Below are 14163 nucleotides of genomic sequence, written 5' to 3'. Positions count from 1 at the left end.
CCTGCAGTTCACTTTGAATTTCGACAAACATGTGACTGATAGGTGAGTGGCCCAGCCTGCCTGTCAACTTTGGCCCATCAGAGGTGGGGAAGGTAAAGATCAGGTCCGCTTGCCAGAAAGGTTTCCCGGACCCTACCTCTGCCCAAGAGCTTGAAGGCAGTTTTTTAAAAATGTAGATGTAAAAAACTGTTACAGGAACTTTGTACATAGTATTACAACTATGATTTGATAATCAACCTTTCTCCTTTCCTGGGGAATGTGAAACATCAGTACAGTAAGGTAGCAAGTCCATAAGAAAGAAAGAAAACCCAAATCGTATTAGGGCAATACTTTTATTAAGCCAATGAAAGCATTACAAAATAGGCGCAAGCTTTTGAATTCTCCATAACACTTCATCAGGCTAGAATTACACCTACAACCCATGACCACTGGCTATGCTGGCTAGGAATGATGGGAGTTGTAGTCCAACAACATCTAGGCACCCAAAGTTGAGAAAAGCTGGCCTAGATTATAAACAAAGCAAGGTTTGGGGATGGGAGTGGGATACTTGGCTTGTGGTGAATGTATTCTGTCTTTCAGCAGCCTTAGGTGCAACTTCAAACCTGCACAGCTCCTTTCACAACCTCACTGGAATACTTGATACTTCCCTCCCATATTCCATCTTAAGACTCTGACCAGACGCAAAACCCATTGTTTTGCAACCAGCCACATTTTAAACTCCCCTCCTCAGCTTTGTCTACCATCTACCGACCACCTGCAGGAGCCTCTCCACCCTTATCGTTCTGCCCGGACACTGAGTTCCAGTGCCGAGGGCCTTCTGGCGGTTCCCTCGCTACGAGAAGCCAAGTTACAGGGAACCAGGCAGAGGGCCTTCTCGGTTGTGGCACCCGCCCTGTGGAACGCCCTCCCACCAGAGGTCAAAGAGAACAACAATTACCAGACCTTTAGAAGGCACATCAAGGCAGCCCTGTTTAGGGAAGATTTAATGTTTGATGGATTTCTGTATTTTAATATTTTGTTGGAAGCCGCCCAGAGTGGTTGGGGGAACCCGGCCAGATGGGCAGGGTATAAATAATAAATTTATTTATTATTATTATTATTATTATTATTATTATTATTATTATTATTTTCCCTAGTGAAGAGTTCTAGAGAACCTTAAAGCTAGCACACTATTTTGTGACATTTTGTTTGTCCTAATAAAGGTGCTGGATTCAACACAATGCACTCCTTATCCCTCAAAACATTGCAGAGAAGCTACTTACCCACTTGTGTACCTGCAAATTTCTTTACAGAAAGAATCAGCTGCTCGTGCTTCCTCACTGTCATGCTGTACTTGTGCAGACAGGCACTCTGTGCAAAGAACAATTTTAAAAAATATTGGATCTTTTCCCTTAATAATATCTACAAATTTTTGTGTACTTTTTCTCTTTTATAACAATCCACACTTTTTATATTATTATTCACTTATTTATGTAATGGCATCAAATGTGCATGGGAGAAACAGCATGTCCCAAGTCACTTCTAAATCCAGGACAAGCATAGAAGTGGACTATAATTTGCCTCAACTCCACAATGCCAGGCCAGGGGGCGGAAATTAACCTTAAAGTCCAGAAGACACCCATGCAAATCAAAAGGCAGGCTGGAACTTGTAGTCACCACCTTGAGAATACAGTATTGTTGGGGCAGATATCCTGATGCTGTTGACTAGAGTGAAACGGTGGTGTAGACATGGGCTGATTTTGTTGGAACAACACGCTTACCAACTTCACATTCAGCTTGCGGACAATTAACACACAAGAGGAGGTAGATGGAGTAGCTTTCATACTGTCTCTTTTTTAGGCCCTTTCTTTAATCACTACTTTACCAGAGATACCCAGTTAAAATTCTGGAACCAAGCAAGTGGAGTTTTGGAGATGTAAGATCCAGTCTTCTAAATCACAATGGTTAAACTCAAGACTATAAACAAGAGGGAAAGTTCCATATAAAAAGACAGGAACTTTAAAAGCACTAATATAAACATGTATAATGACAGCTGGGAAATCAAAAGCTGTAGTTCAGCATTAAGTTCACCAGTATGGGAGTTTCCAGCAAGTTGTTGACACCCTTATACAGCTGCCCTAGCCAATGAACACAGTAACTACTCTAACCAGATATGTTATAAACCAGGGGCCAATGGTCCAGTTCACACATCCCTTTATAACATGGTTAGGGCAAACTGTGGTTTCAAGATAAACATGCAGCATGCTACAGCATGGAGCAAAACTTGTGGCTGGTTTGCGCCTCCATCACTCCTGCCATGCTGCTAGGTTTAGCTTAAGGTAAAGGTAAAGGGACCCCTGACCACTAGGTCCAGTCATGACCGACTCTGGGGTTGCACGCTCATCTCGCATTATTGGCCGAGGGAGCCGGCGTACAGCTTCCAGGTCATGTGGCCAGCATTAGCATTATATTAAAATCCAGGCTCATGGTCTCCAAACGAGCCAAGAGCTATAACCAAGGTTTGTTTTTGGCTTATGGGTCTGATTTGTTTGCAGAGACACAAATCATCAGTTCAGGGATAGCACCTATATGCTCCACACAGTTGCTAGACGTAGGAAAGAGTTAGGTGTGTGCAACCATGCTTGGATTTCATAGCTGGATGGAGGCAAGGGATAATTTTAAGACCCATGAAGGAAATCTCTACTGTCAGCAGATCTTTTTCCTTGCCACTTGGGTCCTAGAATGTCAGCAGGTGAACACTCTACCTTACAAATATATGGAACTACTTTTGAGAACTGGAAGGCATAAAAGCCTCCTGCCGAAACAACTAAAAGTACTTTATTATGTTATCTAGAAAAATCTAAACACAAAAGATACCATTACCTGTAGTTGTGGTGAGAATGATTTGGGTTATGTGTGCCATAGTGACCAAGTGGAAGAGGTAGAGATTGTTACAGGCAGAGCTGATCGATGAAGGTTGTAAGTCTACAGTATCCTCCCAATACAAAGATGGAAATGATAACACAGCACCAACCTAAAAAGGAAATAAGACACTGATAGGCCTGGCACTCACCACAAATTAAACTGTCCATTTGCAGGAGCATTTTTTACATAACAGACTCAAGGCTTAGGAAACAAACACAAGTCAAATTCAAAATGAATCAAAGGCACTCTCAAGGTAATTCCCACAAAGGACTGCCCCCCCCCCGGAACTGTTACAGACACGACTCCAGACCTGTACAAGTCATGGAACTAGTGTCTGCACACAATCTCAAACTTTAAGAGCATCATTGCCAAGAGAATCCTACACACACTTACCAAAACATGAAACAGATCCACGTCTAGAAGGGATGGTGTGTCTTCTACTTTTAAACTGGGCAGAAGAACTACAAGAGCAAAATATATATTATTTGGAAATTCTGACTGTCTGTTTTCAATAAAACAGGTGCAAAGAAAAGGGTTTGCAATGATATAAGATTCCCTGTCCCCCTTTTGTCAATTGTTTCTTCAAGCTTACTAGACGAAAAATAAAATCCCATAAAAGCTTATGCCTATCTGAATTGTGTTATTGTTTCAGTGAAGGAATCTTTCCAAGAAGACGTTACTTATTTCTAAAACTTAAAATGGGGGGGGGGGGTTGTAAAAAGACCATGTTACCTCCTAGGAGACGTACAAGATGTTGCTGGATCAGGCTTTGTGGCAATGTAATCCTCTGAGCAACTGCAAACTGCAGCAATGCTTTAAGACCACTGTGCTAGGGGGTGAGGAGACATAGGAGAAAGGTTTGGTTAGAAGAGGGCTGTGCTTCCCCATCCCTTTTCTTTAAAAAAATATTTGCGTTCTAGTGGCTAGAGATAGCAGCCAGGACCTAGGCTCCTTACAAGCAACAAGGCAGGAAAAAGGCAACTAAAGAAGATGGCATTTGGATTGCAAACTCCTGCATAGCAATTAACAAATGCCAAAACAAACGTCAGTTGGAAAATTATATATGCCATTGCCTGAGCAACTACTTAAGGAATGGTCCAGTGCTTACATATACCTGATCTCGCCTCCCCCCACCCCACCAATCCACTGGAACAGAATCCTTATCCCAGAGTTTCAAACTTACTTGTTTTGTTTAATTGGGTTGCTAGGCCAACTGTTGACTTGAGATAATCAAACTCCAAAGCCTTGCTGAGCACATGAATAAGACAATACACCAGGCAATATCCAATGTCACGCCAGCAAATGTGAGGGAGTCCCAATGCCAGAGAAAAGTGGGTGAAGGGGGTGCGGTGTGCACCGGGTGTCAGCCGTGAAGACGGGTGACATCGCCACGCCACCCCCAACCCCACCCCATGCTCGCTGCGTGGGTGGTGGGCCGCTAGGGACAATGCTGCAGCGGGCGACTAGCGGCAGTCCCCCCCCATGTTCTCCATGCGGACAGCAGGTGGCTAGGGACGCTCACTGTGCAGGCCAGCTCGCCCCGCCCCCACACTGCTCCAGGTGCCAGGGTAGGTAGCTCTGCCCTGGGGAGTCCCCCTTTCTCTCCTTTCCTGAAGCTCCCCCCCCCAAAAAAAAACCCTGCTCCGTGTGGTTAAGGCAGCATTTGAGAGGAAGGGGAACTCCTACTGCACAAGCCAAAGGCCACTGTGCCAGCAGGATGATACCCCAGCAATGTGTACAGCAGCACATTGGGACCTTGCCTCATGGAAACACGAGAACGGGGCCTTCTCTGCAGTGGCTCCCTGTCTGTGGAATGCTCTCGTTAGGGAAGTTCGCCTGGCACCTGCATTGTACACCTTTAGGCACCAGGCAAAAACGTTCCTTTTTAACCAGGCTTTTGGTTGACCTGATGGACATCCTATACCTTTTTAAAATGTGGCTCTTTTTGAGGGGGGTGTTACTGGGTTATTGTTCTTGCTTTGATTTCATATATTGTGATCTTTTCTGTGAACCACACTGAGACCTCTGGGTATGGGGCAGTATATAAATTCAGTAAATAAATCCATTAAATAAATAAATGACACACTTGTCTCTACGTTTGTTGTACATTATAACGTTCCCATTTTCCAAGTAGAATGAATACTTTCCAGCAACGCACACATAACACAATATGGAAGATGGCTATTAAAAGGCTCTCTGGAGGTGGGGGGTCCTCTTAGCAACTTGCTAGTATAGTTGACAAAATATTAGGGCATTGCTATGGTAATTGCCTCACAGTAACAATTATATCCTTGTTTGTTCCTACCTGTCGGTTTTGCAGAGAACCAAATAAAGGCTTGCCCTCGTCTTCCAGAAGATTCTCTTAAAAAGAAACAAAGGTGGTAGCGAGTCATGTACTCTACAAGCAGTCAGAATGTTTTACATTTCAGTTTTCAAATAAGTTAAGGAACCTGCTTGTTTTGGCTTTCAATCTCTTTTTAGCTTACTATTCATTTTAATAAACGTTTGATCTATGGAAAGGGGTAACAAACGGGAGCAATGTCTTTGAATGAAAGTATCTAATTTTTACTATTTCAGGGAACGCACACACATCTGTATGCTTGCCTCCAAGTCTGGACACAGTGTTCATATCAATTCTAGAGCAAATAAAATATAGGCTACTGTGCCATTTTGCAGTCTGCGGGAATTGAGCATTCCCAACTAAAATAGATTCTGAAGTGACTTGTTAAGTAGTCAAGTGTCCATAGCATTAGTCATATAAGTACAAGAAGCAGATCTTGAAAACACTTCCCTCATATTAAAACAAAGCATTCCAACCTTTTGCCATTTTGGGGACCCCAGCATTTTGCTGTCAATTTTAAATGGGACAGTAAAAAATCTGATTTTTGTACAGTATTTGTACATATTATATAGAATTTTGCCCTATAACGGTATTTTAGAAACTGTGTTGTAGTAGCTTTCTTATATTTTAAAGTTTAAAACCTTGGCTATTTTCATGTCTAGTATAATAAAAGCTGAAATCCAATTGTGAAAGTAATTCTATTTTTGATTTACCTAAACACTGGATAGTAAACGCACATGTGCTCCAAGTCATCATAGGAATGCGTGGATCAGTTTCATTGGGTGCAACTTTTAATCCAATTCTGTAAATTGCAGTGGCAAATAGAACCACCATCTCCTTGATACTATTAGAATACTTAACTCTGTGGAGGAAGCCAGGAGAATGTCAGATTGTGAATAAGTGAGGCTAGATAAAGTTCAAATAACTGATTATGAGAATATTTGCACAGTTGCATTTATTTGCATTTCATAATTATCTTTAAATCAGCAGTTCCTTGTAAATATTTCAGCTTTTGCTCATTATTATAGACTTCTCTTAGGTGCTTATATCCTTAAGGTAAAAATCGCAAGCTTTCAAGTTATATCCTGAGATAACGGTGACCAATAATTAGATATAGCTCTGGCAGAGGTTTGCTTGATCAGAGATAATAATCATAATGGCCCATATAAATGTTGTAGAATGTGGATATTTTAATGAAAATATTATTTTCCCCTAAGCAGAAAATGAGCTAAAAAAATTTTTTTAGTCTAAGGTGGAAATGTGATTCTTAACACTTACAAAGGATCTACTCCAAAGCTAAGAATGGAATGGAAATCAGATGAAGTCTCTTCCATTTCTCTGTCACGTAAAGATGGAGCAATCTGTTTTGCTTCTTTTAAAAAGAAAAAAATTCATGTCAGACTGCAGTTCAACTAAATGAAATAAAATTATTTATTTTCTCCTATATACCTAAAAAGGCTGTTGTCACGGTGGAGTTCACCCTGTGTGCTGCCGAGGTAAGCTGTTTAACAGAGGGGAGGGGAGGGGAGGTGATGACGTTGGGAGAAGCCGTGAGGAGAGAGGGAGGGACCTGGGGCAAGACTGGAGTGAGTGGAGCTTGGGATGAGCTGTGAGAAGAAGGAATGGGATGAGCTATGCAGGGATGGGCAAGGGGATGTGTGAGGTATAAAGAGAGGGGGAGTTGGTTAGGTATAAAGGGAGGAGAGGTTTGGAAAGGGGTTGGCAGGCAAAGCAAGCAGGGGCAGCAGTCCTTACTATGGTAAAAATTCTTAGATCATGAATGCAAGATTGGGGTTAGCAAACTTTTTCCTCAGACCTTGTGGGGGGCCGGACTATATTTTGAAAAAATAATAATGAACAAATTCCTATGCACCACAAATACCCCAGAGATGCATTTTAAATAAAAGCACACATTCTACTTATGTAAAAACACCAGGCAGGCCCCACAAATAACCCAGAGATGCATTTTAAATAAAAGGACACATCCTACTCATGTAAAAACATGCTGATTCCCAGACTGTCCATGGGCCAGATTCTGAAGGCAGTTGGGCCGGATCTGGCCCCTGGAAAGTAGTTTGCCTACCCATGGATTAAGACATAATAATTCTTACATAACAACCTATTAGATGTCATTAGGCAGGAAGTGCTATGTGCAGCTGACTCTATTAATATGCAAACGGATTAATCTTTGAATATCAATTTTCAGTCTAAGTCTGTGAGCTTCATTTGCAGAACAGTCAAAAAGCTAATAGAACACAACATTATAAGGTGGGGCTGGGGAACCAACCTAATATAAGAAAAATGGAGCCTATATCTTAAACGACTTCATGGTTAGTATATACCTAAATAAAAATTCAATAAAAGTCTGCACCAGACTTCAGCGCTATCCAGTAACACAAAACAATGGAATTATAAACCTTTCAATTTGCATTCATATCTTTCCACACTCTGTTAGAGATGCACGACTTTAGAAGACATTTCAATTACTTATTTTTAGGGCAGACAATAGGATTGCAATGATCCTCAAAATGGTACCTGTAACTAATAGCAAAATAAAGTTAAGTGTAACATATACATACCTTCAGTGTTTTTCCTGTTGTAACCAGATATCCTGGCCATGACAATCTCTATCCATTTTGTCAAAGGTAGAAGCTGAACCACCACCTCAGCATCCTCACTGACAATACAAAAAGGTAGTTGTAGTTTTCACAAGCATAGCAAAAAATAGAAACCCTGGAGCCCAGTCTGAGATGTTCGTGTCTTATACAAGAGGATTTAAACAGCTATTTAGTTGTTTGGTTTATATGTGAATAACTTCATTTTATAAAACTTCTTCTAGACACACAAAATTGATGGGTAAATAAAATCATAGAGTGGGCCTTTTCTGTGGTGGCTCCCCACTTGTGGAATGCTCTGCCAGGGAGGCTCCCCTGGTGCCTTCATTACAATGCCAGGCAAAAATATTCCTCTTCTTACAAGCCTTTGGCTAATTTAAAAAAAATATGGCCTTTTAAACTGCAGAGGAGGGCACTGTTTTTGTTTGTTACTATGCTATGCATTTTGTGTTTTTATATTGTAAACTTCCTTGTGATCCTCAGTTGAAGGGTGGTATAGAAATGCAATTCGTCATCACCTTCATCATCGTCATATATCTTTCCCATACATGCAATGAGAAAACTGCTATCGGACTAAAATTGACATCCCGTGCCTTTAAAAATGTGTTGGGTGTGTGTGTGTGTGTGTGTGTGTGTGTGTGTGTGTGTGTGTGTGATATTGGGTTCCTTTTGTTTTTATTTTGATTATGTATTTTGTGTTTTTATATTGTGATTTTATCCTGTGAAATGCCCTGAGACCTGCAGGTATAGGGCGGTCTACAAAATTAATTAATGGGCTATTTAAATGTTTAAACTTACCTGTTTATCTTGTGCATTTGCAAAGGAAGAATTGGTATCACAGTGTTGCACAGAGATTTGCAAAGTGGGCAGAGATACTCTCCATTCTCCAAATCAAAAACTTGTTCGACATGATGTCGTTGCCGAGAGTTTAACTGAATGGCTTCAAAGTACCTGCAATATTGAAAGAGACAACCAAAAGAAAGTCTTTAGTGTTTAAGTTAACAAGGAAAAGCAGAGTTATGATACCCTTTATTGTTACTTGGCACTTGGCTTACGGTTATAATTTTGTTCTTGAGCACAAGAGAAAGAGAGGGACAATGATCAGAACTTTGAACCCATCATACAAAACTTTGTACCATGTAAATGAGCTATGGGGTATTGTGGGAGATAACAAGAAGTAGAGTGCAGTGAAAGAACTCAGGATCAAGCCCCAATAGGCAGTTCAGGAAGCAGAATTTCAAGAGCTCCTAGTTAATGTGATATCCCCAACCCCGGTGCCCTCCAGATATTTTGGACCACAACTCTCATCAGCCCCAGGCAAAACAGCCCATAATTTTGTCCATATTTGCCTTTTGATTACACTTATGCTAGCCTGGTTTCATTTATTTTGCTGAGATACTTAAAGCTGCTGGACATTAAATATGTCTTGAGATATGCCGGAAGATATAGTTTCAAAATTGACTATAACTAAAGCAAAGAAAAAATAAAGTTCACGAAATGCATCTACTTACTTCTGCCAGCAGGCAGCATGCATCACATGACCGCAACTTCCTGTATGAGTTCCACATGACAAGTCAGGATCCATGAAAAGAGGATCTATTTTATCTATGGAAGAAAAAATGATATGAAGGATGATTACATCATTTAGTGTCAAATGAAAGATTTTGCAAAGACTATTCAAGCAAAAATTTTGCCAGAGGAGCATCTTTTAAATCTTGTACATCTTATACGCACTGAAGAAATAATTCTTGACCTTCTTTATTAACACCAACTAAGAAACCGACCATCAAATGAGATTTTGAGCTTTGCTCATACATTCAATATAGTTTAGGTTTGGGGGATTTTTCTTTCAATTAGAAGGGATAAAACGGTTGGTTTCTCAACTGCATTTGAGGTGGCTTCTAAAACTATTCACATCAAAGTTTCGTAACACGACTTTCAGTTCTGTAACTTGAGCTAACAAAACGAAACCTGAAACAATATTACTGCTTATGGAAGCAGGTGACTTGAAGAGAGGATACATACCCCCAGAAAGTTCAAGCATTTTCCCTCTATGTTGGGTTAAGGCAGTGGATCTCTGGACACAGGCAGATAAAACCATGGCAGCACACTCTAACCTCACTTCCTGCTCTTCCTGACACAGAATACATGTCAGCACTTCTTTTTCTGCAACAGATGGCCCTTGCTTGGGTCCCAAGGCAATTCTGGAATAATCTATAATTGGTGGGCTGTTATAAAGACACAACAAAAGTCAAACTAACATATTCCTGTCAGCAAACAATTATTTGCGATTTACATTTAAATAAAATCACATATGATTTAAAATTTATACATGAATAGCTTTACCTCACCCTCCACAGCAAAACAGGACTGCAGTCAACACATGCTGAATAGATGTCGCTTATATCCCAACACCACGAGAGCCAATGAAACTGTCCAATGACTTCTAATTTTGTACTATTTTATATTGTCAAAAGCTACTCCAAAATCTATTACAGTACTAATTGTTGTTTTCCTACCTCTCCTCTTCCATAACATCCCTTCCTTGTGTTTCTTGAGTATTTTCATATAAGAGCTTGTGAGTTTCAATGAAGTTCTTCTGCAAAGCAGACATCTGGGCCATGATCTTCTGGCGATGAAGTCTGGCTGCCTCAGCCTTTCTCTTCCTCTCAGCCTTTTCCTTGTCCTGAGTTCTTTGCATCTTATTTAGCAGCGAAGCAAAAAACAAACAAACAAAAACACCCAGGCAAGCTATTTATTAACAAAAAAGATAACTGGAATAAATCTTTAAAATATAATCACTTTTCTATAACGTAACAATGGAGCATGCTTAGCACTTGTGAAACTCTGCTTAACAAAAAATAATGTGACACTACTCCACCTCCATATCCCAAGCCTCTCACAGCTAACCTATGAACAGACTCTGTCCCCAAAAGGTAATGAGAATTTCTTATCAGTGCAATGCTGTACAGGGCTAATAACAGGTTTTAGACACAGGCACCATAATGCTGCTGCCCTTCAGCTTAAACCTAAAGTTCCAGTGTCTACAGATTGCTCTCAGGGCAAGAGAGATTACAACTTCGTGTACAACAGAGATGTGGCTGGGACCACTAGGAACAGAACAGCCTCCAGAGGGATTAGTTACAGAGGGTTCTGCCAGCAAGGAATACCAGGGGAATAAAAAAAATAAATCAAGGAGCCAGGAGGTTCGCCATTCTAAATCAGTTCCCACTTGTAAAATATATAATTTTGTTAATCAGAATGGGATATTTAACCTTGCATTTAACTGCATGGAGCTGTGAGCCCAGGGGCTAGAATTCCAAATATAGAAACAGCCAAATCTTCTTGTGGATACATTATTTCTTTCCTATTTTATAGTTACCTCGTTGGCTTTTGCAGATTCTGGCCCAGATGCAATGGCTGCTGTGGGAAAAGATGACTTCTCTCTCAGCCGTTTTATTGCGTCAAACATCTGGGAACAGAGATTTAATAGTTACAATACTAACAGACTGTGATATTTCTATATTTCCAAGCCACATTATGGCTTGCCCCATGAAATATAACATGCTGGTCAAGATAAACCCCATTAGTAGCAGCACCAGTTTTCAATATAATCAATACTATTTGTCACCATCTTTATGTCCGGAAAAGAATACCTTTATTCACTTTTCTCTATTCAGTCTCTACAAAAAATAATGGGTGTGTTCATAATGGAGCTGCTCAGTGTACATAAAAGCATACATAGTTATAAAATGGCTTTAACAATTATGGTATGTATTTTTTTGCATAGGCTATTCACTTTTTTGCATAGGCTATTCAAAAATGTCTTGCCTGTGGTATTTATTAACAAATGTATACTGTCTATATAATAAAAAATATCTAAAGCATTTACATAAAAACAATAAAAATGCAGTGTGCATTAAAATTTCCTAAAAACAAAACAAAATAGTATATCACAAATAAAACTAAGCAGTGCGCAAAACAAAATAAAAAATAAGAGTCACAGTCCAGGAAAGCTTTGGTAAATATGTAGGTAAAGGTAAAGGTAATGGTAAAGGACCGCTGGACAGTTAAGTCCAGTTAAAGGCAACTATGGGGTTGCGGTGCTCATCTCACTTCAGGCCGAGGGAGCCGGCGTTTGTCCACAGACAGCTTTCCAGATCATGTCCACAGACAGCTTTCCAGCATGAATGAACCGCCTCTGGTGCAATGAAACACCTTTTACATTCCCACTACAGTGGTACCTATTTATCTACTTGCACTGGTTTGCTTTAGAACTGCTAGGTTGGCAGGAGCTGGGACAGAGCAACGGGAGCTCACCCCATCAAGGGGATTCGAACCACTGACCTTCTGATTGGCAAGTCCAAGAGGCTCAGTGGTTTAGACCACAGCGCCACCTGCTTAGAAATATGTAAGCTTATGAGACACTTAAAAGTTATTATGAACACAGCCTCATAAATTGTCCAAGGGAGCACATTATGAGGCTGTGTGTTATCACCAAGAAGGCCAATTTCTGCATTCCTACCAAGTGACAATCGCTGGTTGTGGAACAACCAGTAGAGTCTTCTCAGAAGATCTAAAGATTGGGAGAGGCGGACTACTGAGTATCCTGGTTATAAGTCATTAAGAACTTTAAATATCAGCAATGAAACATTCATAGTAGTCCATGGTTGTGCCAAAGCAGGAACCCAGTCATCTCAAATCTGCTGTATTTACAGGGGATCATGTTTTGTCACACAATCCTTTACACGAGGAACAGATTGTTAGTTTCATATAGCCTTTCAAAAAGTCAATAACGAGCAACATTTCAGTAGCAACTGTTGCATATCTCATTTGAACCAGAACAGAGATACTATCTTATTCCACTAAACTAGTTTTTGTTAAAAAAATTCCTTCAGTAGCACCTTAAAGACCAACTAAGTTTATATTTTGGTATGAGCTTTCATGTGCATGCACACTTCTTCAGATACCTGAAGTATCTGAAGAAGTGTGCATGCACACGAAAGCTCATACCAAAATATAAACTTAGTTGGTCTTTAAGGTGCTACTGAAGGAATTTTTTTATTTTGCTTCGACTCAGACCAACACGGCTACCTACCTGTAACTAGTTTTTGTTAAAATCCCCCTCCCACCAGCCAGTTGTATCACATGGATAAACAAGCATTAATTCATTATGAGTTTTCTGCCACAAATAATGATAGTAACAACATTATCTGTATATGTTATCTTTTAAAAGGATTACTTTATGCACCAGCAACATTCTGTGGAGTAAATGTGTCAATTTTTTAATAAAAAAAAATCAATAGACTTTTTTTTGCTTTTTTACCTGTAATACGCAGTTGATCATGTCTTTTTGCGATTCCAACGGTTGAATTCCTTTTAGTTTTTCCAAAATCATTAGTATGTTCATTGCATTCAAAGCAGAGCTTCCCATTCCTTTGCAAACAGATGGAAGAATTTAAAAAAAAAACAACCACACTTGTTCTCTCATAACAATGACTTAAAAGACTAGACATGGGACATTTTATTGTTACAACACCTCCTTATATCACAGATGATGCATGACTTCTTTGTCAATTACCGCTTTTCACTACTTTACAAAATGATGGTGGTAACAAGCTACAAACAAGGCAGCATCAATGCATGTTTCATTGTTTCTCACCAAATGTAACATAATCCAAATGTTTGACTATGGATCTTCAGATGAAGGGCGGTATATAAATTTAATAAATAATAATTTCCATTATAGCATGCAGGTAATAACTGCAAGCAATTAGTTTACATTGTAGTTCTTTTGAACTAGTATTCACCTTCAAATGAAATTCAGCACAAGCTGGTATCTCAAGTGGCGGCTGCAGATTAAACGTGGTAAGATATATTTTCCCTGCATTAATGTAGTATCTGTAGACAAATTAAGACTGAATAATTTTCTCCTTCCTTGTTTTAAACTGGTGTTTATTTCAAAAAAAAAATCTAAGTAAGCATTTTTCTGCTGGAAATAAACTCTTGGTGGCTTTTCATAGCTAAGATCAAAGGTAGCAATTCTGCTTCAAATGCCTCTTGGCGAGTTCACATTGCACTTCAGAAATAACTTTAAAGAAATAACTTTAAAATTACCAACTTACTTGATGCTTTGTGGTAGAAGTCAAAGGCCACTTCTTCCTCTGGAACCTTCTCTAATTGCTGCTTTTCTTCAAGTAGACCCAAAGCAAGAAGGTGAAGAACCTAGAGAAATATAAACAAGTACTAAACCTAGGCTGCTTAGAATGAAGCACCCTCTGGTTAGCATAGGGCTGGGGACCA

At 39.8% G+C, this 14163-nt stretch overlaps 1 protein-coding gene across 2 annotated transcripts in view; it reads right to left on the bottom strand.

Annotated features, from left to right (window-relative positions):
- Positions 1-14163, bottom strand: part of UBR1 (ubiquitin protein ligase E3 component n-recognin 1) — a 63089-nt gene that overhangs the window by 10059 nt on the left and 38867 nt on the right. For both annotated transcript variants that reach the window (XM_035112504.3, XM_035112513.3), the window contains exons 26-40: positions 13986-14085; positions 13187-13296; positions 11243-11332; positions 10380-10561; positions 9886-10088; positions 9372-9465; positions 8659-8811; positions 7825-7922; positions 6524-6617; positions 5959-6107; positions 5210-5265; positions 3637-3733; positions 3298-3365; positions 2863-3013; positions 1263-1350 (exon numbers count right to left, since the gene is read on the bottom strand). In XM_035112504.3, coding sequence (XP_034968395.3) covers positions 1263-1350; positions 2863-3013; positions 3298-3365; positions 3637-3733; positions 5210-5265; positions 5959-6107; positions 6524-6617; positions 7825-7922; positions 8659-8811; positions 9372-9465; positions 9886-10088; positions 10380-10561; positions 11243-11332; positions 13187-13296; positions 13986-14085 — 1733 coding nt within the window. The remainder of the gene's footprint in view (positions 1-1262; positions 1351-2862; positions 3014-3297; positions 3366-3636; positions 3734-5209; positions 5266-5958; positions 6108-6523; positions 6618-7824; positions 7923-8658; positions 8812-9371; positions 9466-9885; positions 10089-10379; positions 10562-11242; positions 11333-13186; positions 13297-13985; positions 14086-14163) is intronic.

This window comes from Zootoca vivipara, chromosome 1 (genome assembly GCF_965207765.1).
Source record: "Zootoca vivipara chromosome 1, rZooViv2.hap1.1, whole genome shotgun sequence".
NCBI classification, from domain to species: Eukaryota; Metazoa; Chordata; class Lepidosauria; order Squamata; family Lacertidae; genus Zootoca; species Zootoca vivipara.
The sequence above is the reverse complement of the archived record's forward strand: the minus strand, read 5'-3'. Positions and strand labels throughout refer to the sequence as shown.